Genomic DNA, 18,462 nt, shown 5'->3' with positions numbered 1-18,462 from the left:
TTTTCTACGTGTATATATGCTGCTGGTCCGCCGTTAGCTACATGCTTTGGCGTGTTTGCTTTCAGGCCTTTTCATCCTGTTCGGTCTGTGGACAGAGCATTCCACGGGCCGACAGGCATGACCAGTGGGTCGCCTGTCTAGAAAAGACTGGCCATGGCGCTGACACATGTACCATATGTCTTGGGTTTTCCCCGGGCCCAAAAAGCGGAGGGCGGCGGACACGCTATTTTACAAAGAGATGCGTGGCGGGTGGGGAACTGACGCCAGGTCCCCCGTCTAAGACTAAGAAACAGTCCGCGTAAGGGAAAAATCCCGAAGCCAAACCCCTCTCCCGCTAGTACTGGTGGTTTTGATATGACACTAATGGACAAATTGTTTCAGCAGCATATGGACTCTGTGAAGTCCCTCGTTAAAGTGAGTCTGTTGGAGGTCTCCGCCAGGAATTCCTCGCTCACTCGGACGAGAGGCGGAGAGTCAGGGTGGGATCGCCCGGCTCGGCTCGATCCCTCAGCCTTGAGGCGTCTGTAGACCCGTTGCCTCTGGCCGGTCCGGACGCCTCGGCTGCCCCGAGGGGAGGTGCTCCCAGTCCCCTTCGGAGTTGGGCGCAGGGACCGTTGAGTATTCCTGGTGTTCGGTCCCTGCGCCTCCGCCCCATGAGAGCCGGAGGCACCAGTTCTGCCTGGTCTGCCTCCAGCGTCTCCGAGACCGGGTCCGTCTGCACGCTTCCAGGCGGCGGCGTGGAAGCTCTGTCTGCTCTTCCCCTCTGTGCTTCCCCTGGCGCTAGGCCGCCCACGGGTCGGGGTTAGGGTCCTCTTCGAGGAGACCAGCCTCTGACTTCGGGCTCCGGCGCCGAGTCGATGGTGCTTGGGGAGGTAGAGGAGCATGACGGAGGTTTCCGTTTTGCCGGCTCTGCGGGAGGTCCGGCAAAGAATTGCCGAGGGCCTACCCCAAGCAGCGGTGCCTGTTGGCCTCCGGACTTGGCTGAGTTCGCTTGCCAGGCGGCGTTTGCCCCTCGGCAGCCCTCGCAGACGCAGCTCCGCATTCTGCCTTCGTTGGTTCAGGGCGTGGTCGAGCCCTCTTGTCTGGTACCCGTGTTCGGTTCGACTTGCGGATTTAGTACGGAGGTACCAACTTGGGGAGGACTCCTGTTACGTTGTTCCCATCGTTGGCGAGTCGTGTTCACTTCCGTAAGCCCTGGGGGAGGCTGGGCTTCCTCGGAGCAGCTCAGGCTGCTCGGCAAGAGGCACCTCACTCCACCGTTTGCCCTGGCGCCTTCTGCAGCACGCAGCGTGCGGACCTACGAGGGCTCTCTACGGAACGCGATGCAGCAGGTCAAGGTGGTGGTCCATGAGGCCTACCTCTCCTCGATTCAGAGGTCGGTCCTGGGCGCGAGGGGCATGCTGGTGACATTTCGCGCATGTCGTGCTGCTCCGTCAGCTCGGAAGTTCAGGCACACCTCGCGACGACTCTTTCGCGGTCTGCTTCGTCGGCGGTGATGTGCGCAGTCATGGGGATCGCGCAGGCTGTGGCTGTCGGCGTCGGTACTTCGGCAGCGGCGCGCAGCAGACCTTGCTGGCCCTCCCTTTCCGTCTGGGGCGACCCCTCTTTCCAGGGCCCAGCAGGTCATCACGGGGAGGCTGCGCTGCAGCTACCTCCTTCAAGGACTCTAAGGCCTTGATGGAGCACCAGCTGGTGTCGCCCCCCAGCTCCGTTCCACCTTCCTCCGCCGGGTGCAGCCTACACCGAGTCTGCCGGCTGGCCCGGCCGCTTGGTAGGGGTAGGTGGAGGAGCAGGTCCGCCAAGGGTAGGGGCAAGGAGCAGTCCTCGACTAGCTCCCAGCCTTTTCGGCGGCTGAGGTCTGCCCGACCTCCGTTAACCCATCGGGCTGCCGCTCAAGCTGTGTGTCACACCCAGTCAGCTCGGCTGCTCGGGACAACGCACGCTCCTACCCCATATCCCAGTGGGAGGCCGCCTCTCTCTATTCCTGCGGAATGGGAGAAGGCTACCAACAATGCTTGGGTGCTGGCCACGGTCAGCATCGGCCATTTACCACTGTGGAAGCGGTGGTCCGCCCGACTTCACCGGCATCGCCGCCTCCGGTGCCGTCATGTCAGGCAAGGCGGACATATTGCGCGATGACGAAGTTCAGGCTCTGCTGGACAAGTCCGCAATCGGCGCATTCCACCGAGAGAAGGAACAGGCGGGATTTTTACTCCCGCGTACTTCCTCGTCGAAGAAAGACGGCGGGTTCCCTCCGATTCTCAACCTCAAGGGGTTGAATCGCGCATGCTAAGTACCATCCTTCAAGATGGAGACACTGCGCTTCGGTGATCTCATCTGTTCAGCCCGGCGATTGGCTCACGTCAATGCGACCTAAAGGATCGCGTATCTGCATGTGCCCATACATCCATTGTTCAAGCAGTACCTTCGGTTCTCTTCGGCGGGATGTGTTACCAATTCAGGGTGCTCCCCTTCGGCATATCGACTGCCCAAAGGGTGTTCACCAAGCTCATGTTTGTCCCGCTACCTACGCTGCGGCCGCGCAAGGAAGGCGTTGTTACCCTTACCTTGGCGACTGGTTGCTCGAGCACTAACACAGCCAGCGAGTCTAGATGCTACTCACACAGTGATAGACATTCTAACTCGACTGGGGTGGATAATCAACCTCAAGAAATCCGACCTGGTACCCACCCAGGACTTGGTTTTTCTTGGAGCACGATTCCAAACGAACAAGGATCTCGTTTCCTTGTCGCCCGACCGGATCACCAGAGTTCAGGAGATGGTATCTTCGTTCCTCTCCCAGCCCCAGGCACCAGCACGGACTTGGCTCCGTCTACTGGGCCATATGGCGGCGACGATCTCTGTAGTGTGGCGGGCGCGGTTGAGGATGCGTCCTATACAGCAAGCTTTGGCTCGGCTGTGGACTCACATGGAGGATCTGGAGCGCAGTCTCACAGTCCCCGAGTGGTTGACACCTCACCTTCAGTGGTGGACAAATGTCGGGAATCTCACCAGGGGGATCCCCTTGGAAATCCTGACGCCAGCTCTCACAGTTCAGACCGATGCGTCCCTCACGGGCTGGGGGTGTTCTGGGCAGTCTGGCGGCCCGGACTCTGGTCGAAGCGAAGCCCACCTTCACATCAGCGTGTTGGAACTGAGAGCTGTGCGGTTGGTATTGGCTTCAGAGAGCATGTCCGTGGGCCAGGTAGTCCGTCTTCAGTTGGACAACCAGGCGGCCATGTCGTACATCCTGAAGCAGGGAGGCCGGGTGTCCCCAGCGCTCTCCTCCGAGGCGTTGGACTTTCTCCTCTGGTGCGATCAGTGCGACTGTCAGGTACTCCCTGTTTATCTCCGGGGCTGGAGAACGTCGCGAGCAGATGCGCTTTCGCGCCGATCCTGGCCCTTGCGAGTGGATGCTCGACAGGCAGATTTTCAGAGTAATCTCTCCAGTTATGCGGGTTGCGTTCCAGGTGGATCTGTTTGCGTCCGTAGCGACGCATCAGACACCCGTGTTCTGCTCGGATACGGACCCAGGGGCGTTGGCTGCCGGCCTTCCTTCCTGCTGGATTAGACGGGCAAAGTGCTCAGGCGTTCCGCCGTTACCACTCATTCCCGTGTCCTTTCACAGCTGTCCACCCAGCCAGCTCGGCTACTTGTGCTACTGGCACCGCTTTGGCCGTCACAGAGCTGGTTTCTGGTAATTCTCAGGTTTCTGGCTCAGCCTCCTGTTCTATTACCTTTACGACCCGGACATTCTCACTCAGAGCGGGCCCCACCCAAATCCGCAGTTCAGTGGGTGGCTTGGCCTCTGTCAGGTCTAACCTCGAGGCTGCGCGAATTCCTGCAGCAGTTGCAGACACAATTCTGGCCGGCGGGATTAGACAAATGTTCAATCACGAGGATAGGTGGTTCCATTTATGCGCGCTGGTGTTCAGATAGGGGCATTGCAGATCCCTTTTCTGCGGATTTAGTCCGAGTATTGGAGTTTTTGCAAGCTCGTTTGGAAGAAGGCCTGGCGGCTTCGACCATTCGTGGCTACTCCACCGCTATTTCCACTTTTCACACCCCTGTCGATGGTGCTCTTCTGGGGCAGCACCCTCTCGTACAAGCGCTTTCTTGCTGGCGCGGAACGGATTCGACCTGCGCTCAGGCGAACCAGTCCACCTTGGGATTTGTCAATTGTGCTAGATTGGCTGTCTGGTCCAACTTTCTCACACCTATCGGCTATTTCCATTCAGTTGTTAACTTGGAAAGCTGTTTTTCTGGTGGCGGTAACATCTGGACGTAGGGTCGGCGATTTACATGCTATGTTTCACACGGATCGTGTCAGTATTCGCCTCCCAGATACTTACCGACCGAAGGTCGATCACGCTTTCCATGTGACAGCTCCTATCGAACTTCCTACTCTTACCCAGCCTTCCACATCGGGGACCACTCCTACGAGCACTCACCCGTTGGATGTCCGTAAGACGCTCAAAGTCTATATCAAGCGAGCGCGGGAATCCGTGCGGGTACCCAGCTGTTCTGTTATTCTGATGGCGGGAAGGCTGGTGTGCCAGCCTTATGAAACAAGCAGACTTTGTCTGCGCTGGCTAGTTTCGATGTATTTGTGCCGCTTATCAGGCTAAGGGCAAGCCTCCCCTGAGGGGTTGAAGGCTCACTTTCGGTCAGGGCAGTAGCCGCATCAAAAGCTTTTGCATCGGCACTCCCCATTGAAGAGATCTGCTCTGCAGCTATTTGGAGCCGGCCAAAACGCGTTTATCTGGCACTATCAGCTCGATACACATTCCCATAATCGTCGCGAGCTTTGGCGTTCGGTTCTCTCCAGTGGACAGTGTCCTGCCACCCTGACCCGAGTGAGTCTTGGTTTATTGGTTTGTTTTTACGCTGCTGTACAATAATTGCGTATTATTGACATATCTGCTACTGTGAGCTAACTACATGTACCCCTTTCGATTCTCTCAGGAGTTATTTGTAGAATGTGAGTGGTATTTACATTCCCCCTCACGGTGCTCACTAATAGACACATGGTGGGTGGGGCTTTGTTGACATTTCGCACCACGTGCGTTGTCTCACTATGCTAAATGGAGGTCGTCTTTGAGTACACTTCCTCCCTGTCAGTTCCCCTCCCATAATGCCTCTCGCGGAAGCGCAACTGGGACAAGTGACAGGTGAGTGTTATGGCGTCTGTTCAATTTTTTTCCATGATACGATCGCTATATTTTGTGTGTGCTTGGACAGAATTCCCTCCTCCCTGGCCTCCGGTCTTTGGGAGTCTGTGTTTATGCATAATATGTACCCCAAGGACGATCTCTCTGAAAAAGAATTAACCAAAGCTGAAGAGGTTTTCAATTCTTTGAAGAGAGTCGTCCTTGGGGTAGGGCCTCCCGCCTCCCCGCAATTCTGTTCACTGATTTATTCAGCAGAAAGAATGATGATCTGGGTCTAGGAGCCTACCCAGTTGAGTGCGCATGCACAACGGGAGGTAACTCCGTGAGGTAGGGGCCGTATAATAAATAAAAGAGTTTATTTATTGTTCAATCTTTTTATTCAAAAAACATTGATACAACTGTCACAGGACATTTTTCAGCCGGAAAATGCATAATATGTACCCCAAGGATGACTCTCTTCAAAGAATTGAAAACCTCTTCAGGTTTGGTTAAGTTTTCGAGTTGTGCTCCAGAAACAAAACCTACCCCTCCCTTTTAAGACTGAGTCCAAATCGTTTCCATGAAAACCAAGAAAAATAAAAATGCCAAAAATCTGTAAAGAGCAAAAGGCACCACTTTAGGATCTGCCTCACATATCTGCCAAGTTTTGCTGAAAGATATTAAGAAATAGCTTTCAGTACAACTTGGCAGATATGTGAGGCAGATCTTGAAGTGGTGCCTTTTGCTATTTGCAGATTTTTGCATTTATGTTTTTCATGATTTCCATGGAAACGATTTGCACTTAGTCTAAAATCAAGCTGGACTTTAAGTAGCTGTCAGATGATTTGTTCTTTCAAAGATCTGGGGGCAGGGGGAATATGTCATCTTCTGATGACTCTTGTTTAAAGAAAGTTAGGACATTGCTGACAATTTCTCGACACAGATGTCAAACGGTGACTTTTTTTCTGAGTTGAGGTTGTGTGTCTTTTTCAGGAGAATATGAGGACATGAACAAGAGGCAGCTACTGGTAGCATTATCTAAAGCAGAACGGGTATGTAAACACAGTCATAATTCTGTAGTCCAGTGGATTGTGTTGTTTCCATTGGTTTATCTCTCTAAGAAGTATTTTATGGAATTCTCCCAAGATACCAACCATTGTCTGATAACTGAAGTTAAACTGGTGTTAAATGTATGGTAGGACCGATAACAGAATCAATGCTATTAATGCCAAAGTGAAAATAGTTGTCATGGATTTGCGATTACTAAAAATCAGTGATTGAATAACTCAAGTTAGTTATGGCACAACCAGATTATGTGCAGCATGATATTGACACTCCATGTTTGTGTACAGAGAGCAGAGCGAGCTGAGAGGAAGGCAGAGGCGGACAACACCTCCATGTTGTCTCTAGACAGTCGGCGTAGTGAAGTCCAAGGTATGTTCACTGTTTGCAGAACCTGCTTCTGTCTGCAGCATGATCAGCCATGCTGCTGTTTGATCAGATTGTATTCAGAACAACTGTTTCTCTTTGTGTTTCTTCTTGTCTTTGCATGTTTAAAACAGATAATGTCACCAATTTCTGATTTTCCTCAAACAGGAATTATTTTGATGCCAGTTAATATTTATATCACACGTTTATTTGCATCCTATGAACACTAGTGTGATATTATGCAGGCAAGATCGTGCTCCATGGGAGTATGGAGGAACGCTTGCACCAACTGGACCAGAGAGAGTCTGAGCTGCTGGATGAAATTGAAAAACTCAAGGTGAAGGTCAGGAGGCTGAATAATGAGATGAACAAGAAGAGGTATTATTATTTTTCTATCTATATTTCTTAACCTCTTTTCTTTACTTGTTAGATACTTTCTACCTTTAGTCCTGGATATCTGGCAGCTTCAGTATCAGCAACTGGAATGTTTTCAGCAAAATGGCATTATCCGCATTTCATATTTGGGATAGGCGACTCTAATTGCAGTTTTAGGTTTTCCATTGTTCACATATTTGCATAGATAGTTTGAGTCATGCTCAACCTTGTCGTTGGTCAATACATAAACTCCCTTGCAGTCCAAAATGAATTAATGAGCCCTGGTCTAGTTTTGCAACATTCATGAGAGTATTTTATACTCTCAAAAAAAAATTGAACATTCCAGTTCAGTAATAATAGTAGACGTTGATACATGTTCCCTTCAACAAGTGTGTTTAGTTTGAATTTGGGACCACCTCACACTTTCAATTTGGAAAGCTGTGTAAGCTCGCTTCTCATATCATCAACAATATGGTTTTGCAAAGAACTGTGCTTTAGCAAACAGTAACACCTGCCACACTACAAACAAGAAGGTCTACTTAATGTTGTTTTATGAAATTTTCTAATAGCATCAGGACAAGCCATGTAAATTTATTTCAACCTTACGTTGCTTTAATACTTTTTGGACATTTTTCTACTGTCTTTTTTATGTCATTCTTGTAAATACCACTCTGATATGTTATTCTCGAACAAATTATTACTCTCAGTGTATTATTTCAGCCGTGATTCATCTGTCACACCAAGACGGCGTGACTCCCCCCACTGGTGTGACTCCAAGAAAGCGCAGGTGAGATTATATACACACTGGTCATTTTCTTGTCTGATGTGTTACTTGTCTCAATGCTCTATGTTGATGTCTTGTGTTGGTCGACCTGAAACCATGATCTCATGTGTTCTGTGTTTATGTTCCAGATCTTCAGCAGATTCAGGCAGAGAGACAAAAGTTCAGTCTTTCTCACAGAAAAAAGCAGCCCAGAGTATACAGAGGCAGTGGCGACAGCACCGGGAGAAAAGGCGTGAAGAAGAAGAGGTAGGGGAGATAACTATGCTCATTTAGTGGACTCATGCATGACATCGTCTTCTGTTCTGTAAACATTCAGATTCTGTCAGTAATGCACAAGACCTCTCCTTTCACCTAAGTTTAAAATACATCTCAAATCTTCATCTGATTCCTTTTTTCCCATGTCAGTTACCTCTTGCATGCATGCACAAAACTCTCCAAAAAAATTCACAAATAGGAAATTTGAAAGTAATGTATACCCAAGCATCGAAATGTGTCACTCTGTGTGATGTGTGGTGGCCTGCTTGTGAGTAGCAGGGCCAGTGATGTCCACAGTCCTTCTGTCTCTTTACCTATCTCTGTTCTGTCCTCATGTGTCTAGAGATTAGCTATACGAGTCGAGGAACTGCGTCGAACCCATGCAGCTCGGACGATACAGAGGAGGTGGACCAATCATCAAGAAGAGACTGAGAGAGTAGGACATTTCCCAGAACATGCTGTCATTGTTGTGACTTGTTGCGGTGTTGTGTCAGTGTTGTGTCGATGTTGTGTCGATGTGCTGTTACCTGAGTCACCAGCATGATCACCTGAAATGCCTTCCCATTGCTCGCACTGCACCTACATTGTGTTGAAGTGCAGTGCTGTCACTGCTTGATACATGCACACACCATTTGAGATGCCACCTCCCGTGCTTGCTGTCCCCTTGATTGACTGCACCAGCGTGTCCACCTAGCACATATGTCCTGGAACAGCCTTGCTTCTCAATGCAATGATTGTGTGCAACTGTACTATGGTCATCACCTCACGAACACATGAAACACATACTTTGGTCACCTACTTAGATTTTGCGATTTGCTTGACAGATTTACTCTCTTATCCCTGCCAGTGGTTGTGGGTTTGAATCCCAGGTTCATGCTGATTATGATCCTTGTTGTGCACAATATTGATGTTCCTTGGTATACCAGGGAGTAGTGAGCCAAGGTGCATGATTGAAGCATCTCCTCGAATGTACATATACCATGTGTGTTGATGACCTGTTTGAACATGCCACTATTTGCTACCCTGTCACACAGCTTGGTGTTGGTGCATGACATAGACAATATCTGGGGTGCTTATGCTGTTCTGGGGTCTGTGAATGTAGGGGTTAGGTCAAGATTCGGGTCAGGATCCACCTGCACAGAGCAATCTTAGCCTTTCAACTTAGCCTATGCTAAAGTATGTGAGTTGCTATCTTCTTAGCCCTAAGATCATGTTGTGCAAGTAGTCTGAGAGCATTAACAGGTAACTAGGACTGGGCATTAGGGTTGTAGGGTTAGAAGATAAGGGTTCTGGGTTGCGTCAAGACTGAGATCAGAGCATTATTGGAGGTGGGTTGTAGGGACAGTAGGTAATGGTTCTGGGTTGGGTCAAGACTGAGATCAGAGCATTATTGGAGGTGGGTTGTAGGGACAGTAGGTAATGGTTCTGGGTTGGGTCAAGACTGAGATCAGAGCATTATTGGAGGTGGGTTGTAGGGACAGTAGGTAATGGTTCTGGGTTGCGTCAAGACTGAGATCAGAGCATTATTGGAGGTGGGTTGTAGGGACAGTAGGTAATGGTTCTGGGTTGCGTCAAGACTGAGATCAGAGCATTATTGGAGGTGGGTTGTAGGGACAGAAGGTAATGGTTCTGGGTTTGGTCAAGACTGAGATCAGAGCATTATAGGTGGGTTGTAGGGTTAGAAGGTAAGGATTGGGTCAAGACTGAGGTCAGAGCATTATAGGAGGTAGTTTGAATGGTAAGATGTGGTGAAAAGTGAGGTGTGTGTTTGTCAGTGCATCATAGGTCCATGAAGCCATGTGGGGTGTCGGCAAGATCAGGTCAAGGAGTACAAATATGTTTGCTTCAGGAGAGAGAGACTTTCACAACACGCTTCAGCAAGGGGCAGTGTCTTCTGTTCTCTTCAGCTGTGTATCCCACTGTTTTATCTCACTGCAAGACAATCACATTCATTGATTAAATTAATATATACACATTAATATACATATTCTGCAAGAAGAATCAGAATAACACCTTTTTCATTTGTTGTCACTTCCTAATATTTTTAGTTAAATGATCTTTCTATGAATGACTATTAATCTTGACTATGCTACTGTGTCTATTTCACTCTTTATCATGTGAACAGTTACAACACCCTATATTAACTGTGACACCCTATATAATCTGTGAAACCCTATGTATCGTGAGTGACATATGAGCAACATGACAAAAAAGTCAAAGCCTTAATATTGGGCTATTCTGTTTTGAATATTGCAGGGGGACAGTTTTCCATTACAGTGCCATATGTCTTTCACATCTTTATATATGCATGGTTTATTTTCTCATCTTACTTTTGTCTTTGGTGTCCTTTTGTGATCAGATGCAAAATGTGAACAAATTCCGTCAGAATCACGCTGCAAAAGCTATCCAATCAAGATGGCGTCGACATCGACAGGATGAAGAGGATGACGAGGAAGTAGGTCACTGCCTCACAGAACAATAATAGTTCAGTTTCCATGGAAATACTGTACCTTGTGATTCATAGATATGGTGGAGGTTGCCATGTTGGATTATGCTATGGTTGGTGAAGGTTCCACTACTTAAAGTCACTATGACATCTAGAACTGTAATAAGGGCTCAATGTAAGTCTTGTAAAGTAAGAAGTTGCTTTATCAAAGCCATAAACTATTGTTCAGGTATATTTGGCCAAACTTTCCATGGAATTCTGGTTTAACTTGAGTGTGCTTGCTAAAATACGATTTGCAAAGTTCTTGTTGAAAATGTGAATCCTCTCAGCAAGTCTCACGTGGAAGTAAAACTCACAAAGTTACGCTGAGATAGCAAGATACTTAGAACACAATATCCAGAAGGGCATTAGATTTAAATAAGGCTTGAAAGGCACCATGCCTTGTTGCACATGGAAAGCAGAAAGTTTGCGGACAATTTGTACTCAAAACCTTTTGGGCCCCTGATACACTCCTGAGGTTAGGACAGTCCACCATTTCAAGAAGCTAGTACTGACAGTAGTTCAAAGTGTGTGGGTTGTAGATGAAGGCAATAACATGCTGGAACTGGAGAGCATGTTCAGCAACCTCTGGTGATGCATGCACTGATGTTTTGCTTGGGAATGTGAATTGTTCAATGTTTGTATGAAACAACTGCTTGTCTTTCTGTGCATTTTGTCTGTCATGCCTGTCACTTTCTTGTTGTGTCTGATATGCCCAGTTCGTCAGCACCACATCCGGTTGTGCGGAACAGCATGTGTGTTGCTGTTGCTACTGTGTAGGTGGCAATGAGAGTAGTATCGCTAGGAGTGTGTTGTCATGGTGAGCTGATTTCTGTATTCCTCCATTAAAAGCCCATTCCTTATTCAGCAGGTATGAAACTGGGCCAAAAGACTATGGTTTTCTTTGAAGCCAGGACCGTATTCCTTTCATATCAACAAGGGACAAATGATGGTTCTACAGTAAAATACCTTTATAACGAACTCCAAGGGACCACTGAAATTAGTTCGTTATATACGTAGTTTTTTATATGATAATATAAGGTTTATTAGGGACTTTTAAAGCAGTTCGCTATAGCCGTCCGTTCATTATATCCATGTTCGTTATAAAAGTATTCTACTGTATTTTATAAACATTGTATTCATGTGAAGTAGTGACAGTCTTTGACTGTAGCTCACCCGCCTGTATTTAAGGTATGGTTGCTATATATCGTGTCCCTAGACGTTTACGTACAGTTTGGGGAATTTTGGCAAGTACTTATTCCAAAGTAAAATGGATTATCTGTGCGATTATAGTCTTCACAACTTCTGATAAATGGTATCAATGTCTGAACTGGCACATTGCATGTTACCATACCTGATGGTTTTATCGGCATTCTAGATGTTGGTGAGTCCATAATGAAGCTACAACTCTGTTGATAACAACTTCTTGTTCATTCCACAGAGCAACGTTTCAGTCTTAGCTTGAATGATAACGGTGTAAGAATCTATACTGAAACTTCACTCTATGCAATAAACAAGAAACTTTTATCCATAAAGTTGTATGCTTCATCATACCTGAAGGTTGCATCAAGCATAAGTTTGTCTGGTCCAGTACAGGCTGCCTTGATACAGCTGTGATACTACTGACCACAGAATCAGAAATATTATCTCTGTGTTTGCAGAGGCCCAGATAAGCTGCGTACCCGGGTAAAATACGCATAGAATTACGCATTGAAAAATAATTGTTGCGTACCAATTACGCATTTAAAATGTTAGATACACAAAAAGTTTTAAACAAATGCGTACGGAATATATTTATAAAAATCGCTTGCGTAATGAAAAAGACATCGATTGCTATCAAGTTGTACTGTTAGTATAGGACAAGTGTTGTAATGTCAGTATAGGATGAGTGATTGTTTATTAAATAATTTCCATTATATTTAAGTTGGTTTTGATTAGGTATGACATTAGGCAGAACATACCTGCTTAGTAAACTTACTCAATGACGTAATACTTAGGTGAGTAAAGTTACTGAAATACGCACATATTTGAAAGCAGTGGGTAACAGAAAATGAAATACCCACTCAACATTCATAATACCCACTCCAAAAAAAATACAGTGGGTACAGTACCCACATGAGCTAAATCTTATCTGGAGCTCTGTGTTTGTATTATTAAGTAGAAATATATGTTATCCATCCCTCGATCTCAAATAAGTACTTAAGATACCATTGTTAAATGATTTCACCTACAATATTTCTTTGCCAAACACCTCACCCTTCTGTAGATACAACAGACCAAAGCTACTCCACTCCACTGGATACCTACAACATAACATTTCCTTTGTGATGAAAAGTTGAGTCTTAGTGGGTATGAAGAAATGTATCTTGAAATGTGTAGTATCAGAATAAGAATGTCAGAGAGCGCTGGTTTTATTCTTGTCTGCTACCTGCTGGCATTTCTGGCAATGTGACAAACATTCATTAATTTTTTATCAATTCAAGCATACCAAAAGTATTTTTTAACAAAAAGAATAATCTGACAAGGAAACGATATTATGAAATCCTCACTTGCACATTTTATTTTCTGAAACTTTAGGCTGCGTACGTTATTCAGTCTGCTCTTCGAGGACATCATCAACGGCGACAGAAACTGAAGCGATATCAAAATGAAGAGGATTATGACGACGAAGATGATGCATACCACAGCACAGCAAGTGATGACGCCGTCTATATGATACAGTCTTCCTTAAAGGGCCATACAGCTCGCCGACAAAGAATGAGGAGAATGAGGTAAAAGGGCATCCGCAATTGCTTGATGTATTATATTTCCATTGTGTTATGATGATATGTATCCTGTTATGCGGCAAAGGTATTGTGATGCTTCCAATGTTTTCAACATATGGGCAAAGGGAGCATTCACAGTATCTGTATGGGCAAGTGTTTCCTGTCGTGAGGCAAGTGTATTGTGATGCTTCCTGTGTTTTCAACATATGGGCAAAGGGAGAATTCACTGTATCTTAATAGGGGAATCGTATCCTGTTATGGGACAAGTGCACTGTTTAACTTCTCTGAGTTATCTTGAGTTATGCTAATCAGGTATAAAAGTATTGTCCGTGAGAAAGCTATAGGATTAACCAGTGGTAAAAAGCCTCACTTAACTATATCACACACTTATCATTGGGCTGATCAAAGCAGCTGATTTGCCAAGTCAACCGTTTGGAAAAACAATTGGCAGGGAATATAACCATGGAAATGGAAGATTTGTTCTGAAAAGGTTTGGTGTTGGCATTGGCATTAAAGCCAGTTTGGTATTATACCTAAAGGATGAAATCCATTCTATAACATTTTGTCGTTATAACCTGGTTGGCATTATGACCAGGATGCACTGTAATGTTAAATGCATCTTATAGTATGACCAGAAATTATTGAGAATTTTAGGAATATGTTTAATTGGATTTCTAGTATAAACAACCTTTGCCAGCTATCAAGTGCTTGGTTTCATTCAAGAGAGACAACTCTGTTAATCATTTTTCATTAGTTTGTGAAGAGTTATCCCCCTTTCTTTACTTGCTAGCAGACGACATTTTCAGTGATTCAGAGTATTATAACAAGGACATCAGATCAGCTAAAGTGATTTCAAGTAGAACAGGCATCCCTTTGTCCACTGTTTATCGTGTTTTGAAAAATATTGCAAATGGATATGGCATTGAGCACCAGGGAGGCGCAGGTAGGCCCAGAAAATTGACTGTCGGTGACAGGAGGCGGCTTGGTAATCTTGTTTCTAAAAACAAACGAAGGAGTTTAGAAAACTTAAGGCTGGGTATGATCGATAGAGGAACTGTGGCTGTCTGTAAGGAGACAATTAGAACTGAGCTGCATGCAATGGGTTGGCAGAAAAGTCGAGGAATTCCATCACCGATCATGAAACCTGAACAAAAGGAGTGTAGGTTGAACTGGTGCTTACAGCATAGAAATTGTAACAGGGACAATGTAATTTTCTCAGATGAAAGTTCTGTGTGGCTGTTTCCTAATACACTGAAATTCTGGACCAAACAAACTGAAAACCCTTTGTATCAGCGCCCAAAGTACAGTCCGAAATTTAACGTGTGGGGTGGCATATCTGTGTTAGGGTCAACGCCCCTCTGTGTATTTGAAGGGAATATGAATAGTGAGCGGTACACAGATATTCTCGAAGGACATTCACTTCCATCTGCTCACATGTTCTATGGAAATTTTTGGATTTTCCAGCAGGACAACGGCCCAAAACATCATTCAAAGCATTCACAGGCCTGGTTTCGGGCCTAAAATATGACATTATTAGATTGGCCAAGCTATAGCCCTGACCTAAATCCAATAGAAAATGTTTGGGGACTTATGAAGGAAAGTGTCAATAAGAAAAATCTGACAAATATTGCTGAAATGAAAGAAGAGGTGGTCCGATATTGGGACAGCATGGACCACGACTTTCTAACTTCTTTGATCAGTAGTATGCCCCGCCGCATTGAAGCCTGCATTGCTGCCCATGGTGACTTGACAAAATACTAACTGTTCACCTGTCTTTGAATCTGGAGTTATGTTCTGCTAATATTCACATTTAATAAGTGAGTAATGAGTGAATTTTTTTTTTACAAATTTACAATCTTAAATTCTCAATAATTTCTGGTTGTACTGTATAACCCGGTTTTACCTTACCTGGTGTTTCCAACATATTGACATCATTTATTGATTTTTGGGATACATATCCTGTCATGAAGTGTGTTCTGATGTTCCTAGGGCTGTTGCGGCAGTGGGGTAACCTAGTGGTGAAAGCATTAGCTCGTCACGCCTAAGACCCGGGTTCGATTCCCCATGTGAGCACAATGTGTGAAGTCCATATCTGGTGTACACCGCCATGATATTGCTGGAATATTGCTGAAAAGCGACATAAAACTAAACTCACTGCTTGGGCGTTTTAACATACAGGCTAAGGGACCATATGTTGTATCTGTTTATCATTATGCAGTATTGTGATGCGCTTCATGTTTTCAAAATGTGAGCTAAGGGACCATTCATTATGTGTATATTGGAGATATAGTGATGATTTCTTGGAAGACGATGTGGCAAGATAACTACAGTGCCCACATGTGATGTGCCAGTCTAAACCAGACTTTTCCTGATTTCAGACTCGATTCAACTGGGGATGATGATTATGAAGATGAAGGTCACCATGGTTATACTGGCCGGAGGTACTCAGGTTCTCGACGACCGTCATCAGGTATGAAACTTTCTTCATTCACTTCATGATAACTTGAGCTGTAAAATATACAGATATCTTCACAATCTGAAATATCACCACATAGCTGAATACGGAGATACATGTGGTAAGCATCTTAAGAGAGGGATCCTTTGGCTGATGATATTTATGTACATACACCTGTAAATATTCTTTTACTCTTTCAGCTCTTTCTCGAGGTTCTGCAAAGGTGAGCGATGCTATTTCATCTCTATAAATTTTCCAAGAAAATCGTTATGGAAGTTCCATGTTATTATTGGACTTAGCCACCCAAGTGGTAAGAGGTGACAGAAGGGCTTGGGTGGTTAGGCTTGTTAATTATCCCAGTTGAGTATACTTGCTTGATGCATGTCATTGTTTCCGAACCAGGTAGATTGATGTTCTTGATGTCAATCACTGGATTGTCTGGTCAAGATTCTATTATTACCACACTGCCATCATATAGCTAGAATATTGCTGAGTGTGATGTTAAGCAATAAACAAAGAAACTTAATATTTTAGAAATAATTTACATGTCTCATAGTGATGTATGTGGATGTTATATTGATCAGTTTGTCAAGCCTACATGTTGGAATTACTAGCACTTGCACTAATGATGAATTTGTGCAATCCAATTCTGGGATTTTAGGTCAGAAAAGTCTCTTAGCTCACTATTTTTGTTGGAGGCAAAGGAAGATATCGGGTGGTGAGGCTTAGTTCTTGTGTCATCATTGCTCCCAATGTTTATTGGATGTTGCACAGTTTTAAATCTCTATCTGTGATAATCTAGTTATTTTACTGTCCATCGTCGACAGTTGTGTATAATTTAATTGCATTCATTATGAATTTGTAATTTGTTAAAGTCACGATATGGCTGAAATATTGCTGATGTGACTATAAATCTTAACACACTCATTGGATGTTGCACCAAATATCAATGGTTTGTCTGGTCCAGATATTACCGGATGTCAGATGTGTGCTAAACAATCACTGGCTATCTTTAGACTACAAACAGAATTTTACATGCCTCCCTTTAAAGTCCTACTTGTAGAGATCTGGGTTAGTATTGGTCTTCAGCAACCCATTCTTGTCATAAGATCAGACTGGTTGACTTTGTTCATACATGTCATCATATCCCAGTCACATGGATCAATGCTCCTGCTGTTATTCAGTCAGTGGATTGTCTGGTCCAGACTTGATTATTTACAGACCACTGCCATATAACTGGAATATTGCAGATGCGACGTTAAACAAACAAACAAACAAACCTTTAAAGTCCTCATTCCTTCCACCAGTACCCAGACCAGTTCTGGTGTTAAGCAATACATGCAGTGTTACATAAGATAACAATGTTTCTTACAATTGCAGAAAACGTACGCCACATATCCCAGCTCACGTCAAGCAAGTATGGACGACGATGATGACATCATGACCTGAGGGGAACATGTCTTTAGGGGGGGTGACCCTCCCATATCACACAGTGCCTGTAGCTCTCAACTCATACATCAACCCTGTGATACGTCACAATGCTAGGTTGTCCTAGGACGACTTACCATATGGGCCTATTTTGCTCAGTAGCTGTTGTCTGGCATGTAGTACTTTAGTTAATCAGCATATAGCCTTTTAAGAGCCTGTCGTTGGCCAATATCAGTATCTTTGATGAAGCACTTTATATTGTAAATATCTGTACAGAACACCACCACTGTGTATATGGATAAAGTATTATATAATTTATATGTAGGAACTACACTTCAATTTTTCTAGAGGATGGAGTCTGTACCATGCTTTGGTATGAATAATGTCACTATTAAACTACAGCGGGTTCTGTGCTAAAGCTTAAAGGCTAAATAAATTAATGTTTCAGGTAGCATGGACCAAGAATAATGTGACATTTAGTTGAGTCCTTTTTTCCCCATTTGATTTTCATTTATGTTTAAAACAGATGGCTTGTTTAAGACTTGTGATGGTTGTAATGATTCTCAAATTTGTACAATAAACTATAATAGCAATGGTAGTATTTGGATACATTTGATGTTAAATATGTGTTTCCCCAACAGCTGTTTCCAGCTGTGTTTAAGAACATTGGAGTCTCAAGTGAAACAGTGGGATGGTGCTGTTACCTGAAACAGTTTAGTAATGATGTGTGGATCATGGCAACCTCCCATGGTTCAATAAAATCATCACTATGCACAATGTTCTCGCAGCTGTTACATAAGTTTCCCATGTGGAAGGAATGTAGGATTCATGAAGCATGGCATCTCTGTTTCGTATTTCGACTTTTACCAGAGATGTCTGTTTGAGGTACTACATGTTACGCTGCTTTAATTTTGTTCCAATGTATTACAGCTTCTTTTGTTTTGTGTTGTGATCTTTGTTTACATGAGTATTATATATACTTATGCAAAATAATGCATCTGTATGTTCATCCTGCAAATGCCAATATACACCAGAGTATTTTGGTGTTCGGTGCACATTTGCGACTATTTCAAGAAGTATTTCTACTTATTACTCGCCCGTGTAGGATACTGCAGTGTAATATGTTTATGGCAATATTACACTAGTGTAATACTGCTAGATGTATGACGTCATAATGGTATTTCACGGAAGCGAGTTTAGTATTCTGTTTATTACTCTCCAACATAAATTGAAAGAAACTTCGGTGAAACTGCCTACAGTGTGATGACTCTAAGCCTTCCACGAGTCAAGCAAGGTCTAATAGCATTGTGACGTCATAACTGTAAACCATTTTTATT

At 44.6% G+C, this 18,462-nt stretch overlaps 1 protein-coding gene across 1 annotated transcript in view; it reads left to right on the top strand.

Moving 5' to 3' along the window:
- The window catches only part of LOC124262112, a 42,612-nt gene extending 24,734 nt beyond the window's left edge, over positions 1-17,878 (top strand). Inside the window, 12 exon segments of the mRNA XM_046696560.1 lie at positions 820-1,485; positions 6,144-6,202; positions 6,503-6,584; positions 6,824-6,956; positions 7,674-7,736; positions 7,866-7,983; positions 8,336-8,428; positions 10,352-10,447; positions 13,055-13,248; positions 15,621-15,712; positions 15,898-15,920; positions 17,078-17,878. Of these exon segments, the coding sequence (XP_046552516.1) occupies positions 820-1,485; positions 6,144-6,202; positions 6,503-6,584; positions 6,824-6,956; positions 7,674-7,736; positions 7,866-7,983; positions 8,336-8,428; positions 10,352-10,447; positions 13,055-13,248; positions 15,621-15,712; positions 15,898-15,920; positions 17,078-17,146 (1,688 nt within the window). The 3' untranslated portion in view covers positions 17,147-17,878.
- The last annotated feature ends 584 nt before the right edge of the window (positions 17,879-18,462 follow it).

This window comes from Haliotis rubra, unplaced genomic scaffold (genome assembly GCF_003918875.1).
Source record: "Haliotis rubra isolate DU_JTF1 unplaced genomic scaffold, ASM391887v1 Scf821, whole genome shotgun sequence".
Taxonomy (NCBI): Eukaryota; Metazoa; Mollusca; class Gastropoda; order Lepetellida; family Haliotidae; genus Haliotis; species Haliotis rubra.
This window is presented reverse-complemented; position numbering and strand designations above follow the sequence as displayed.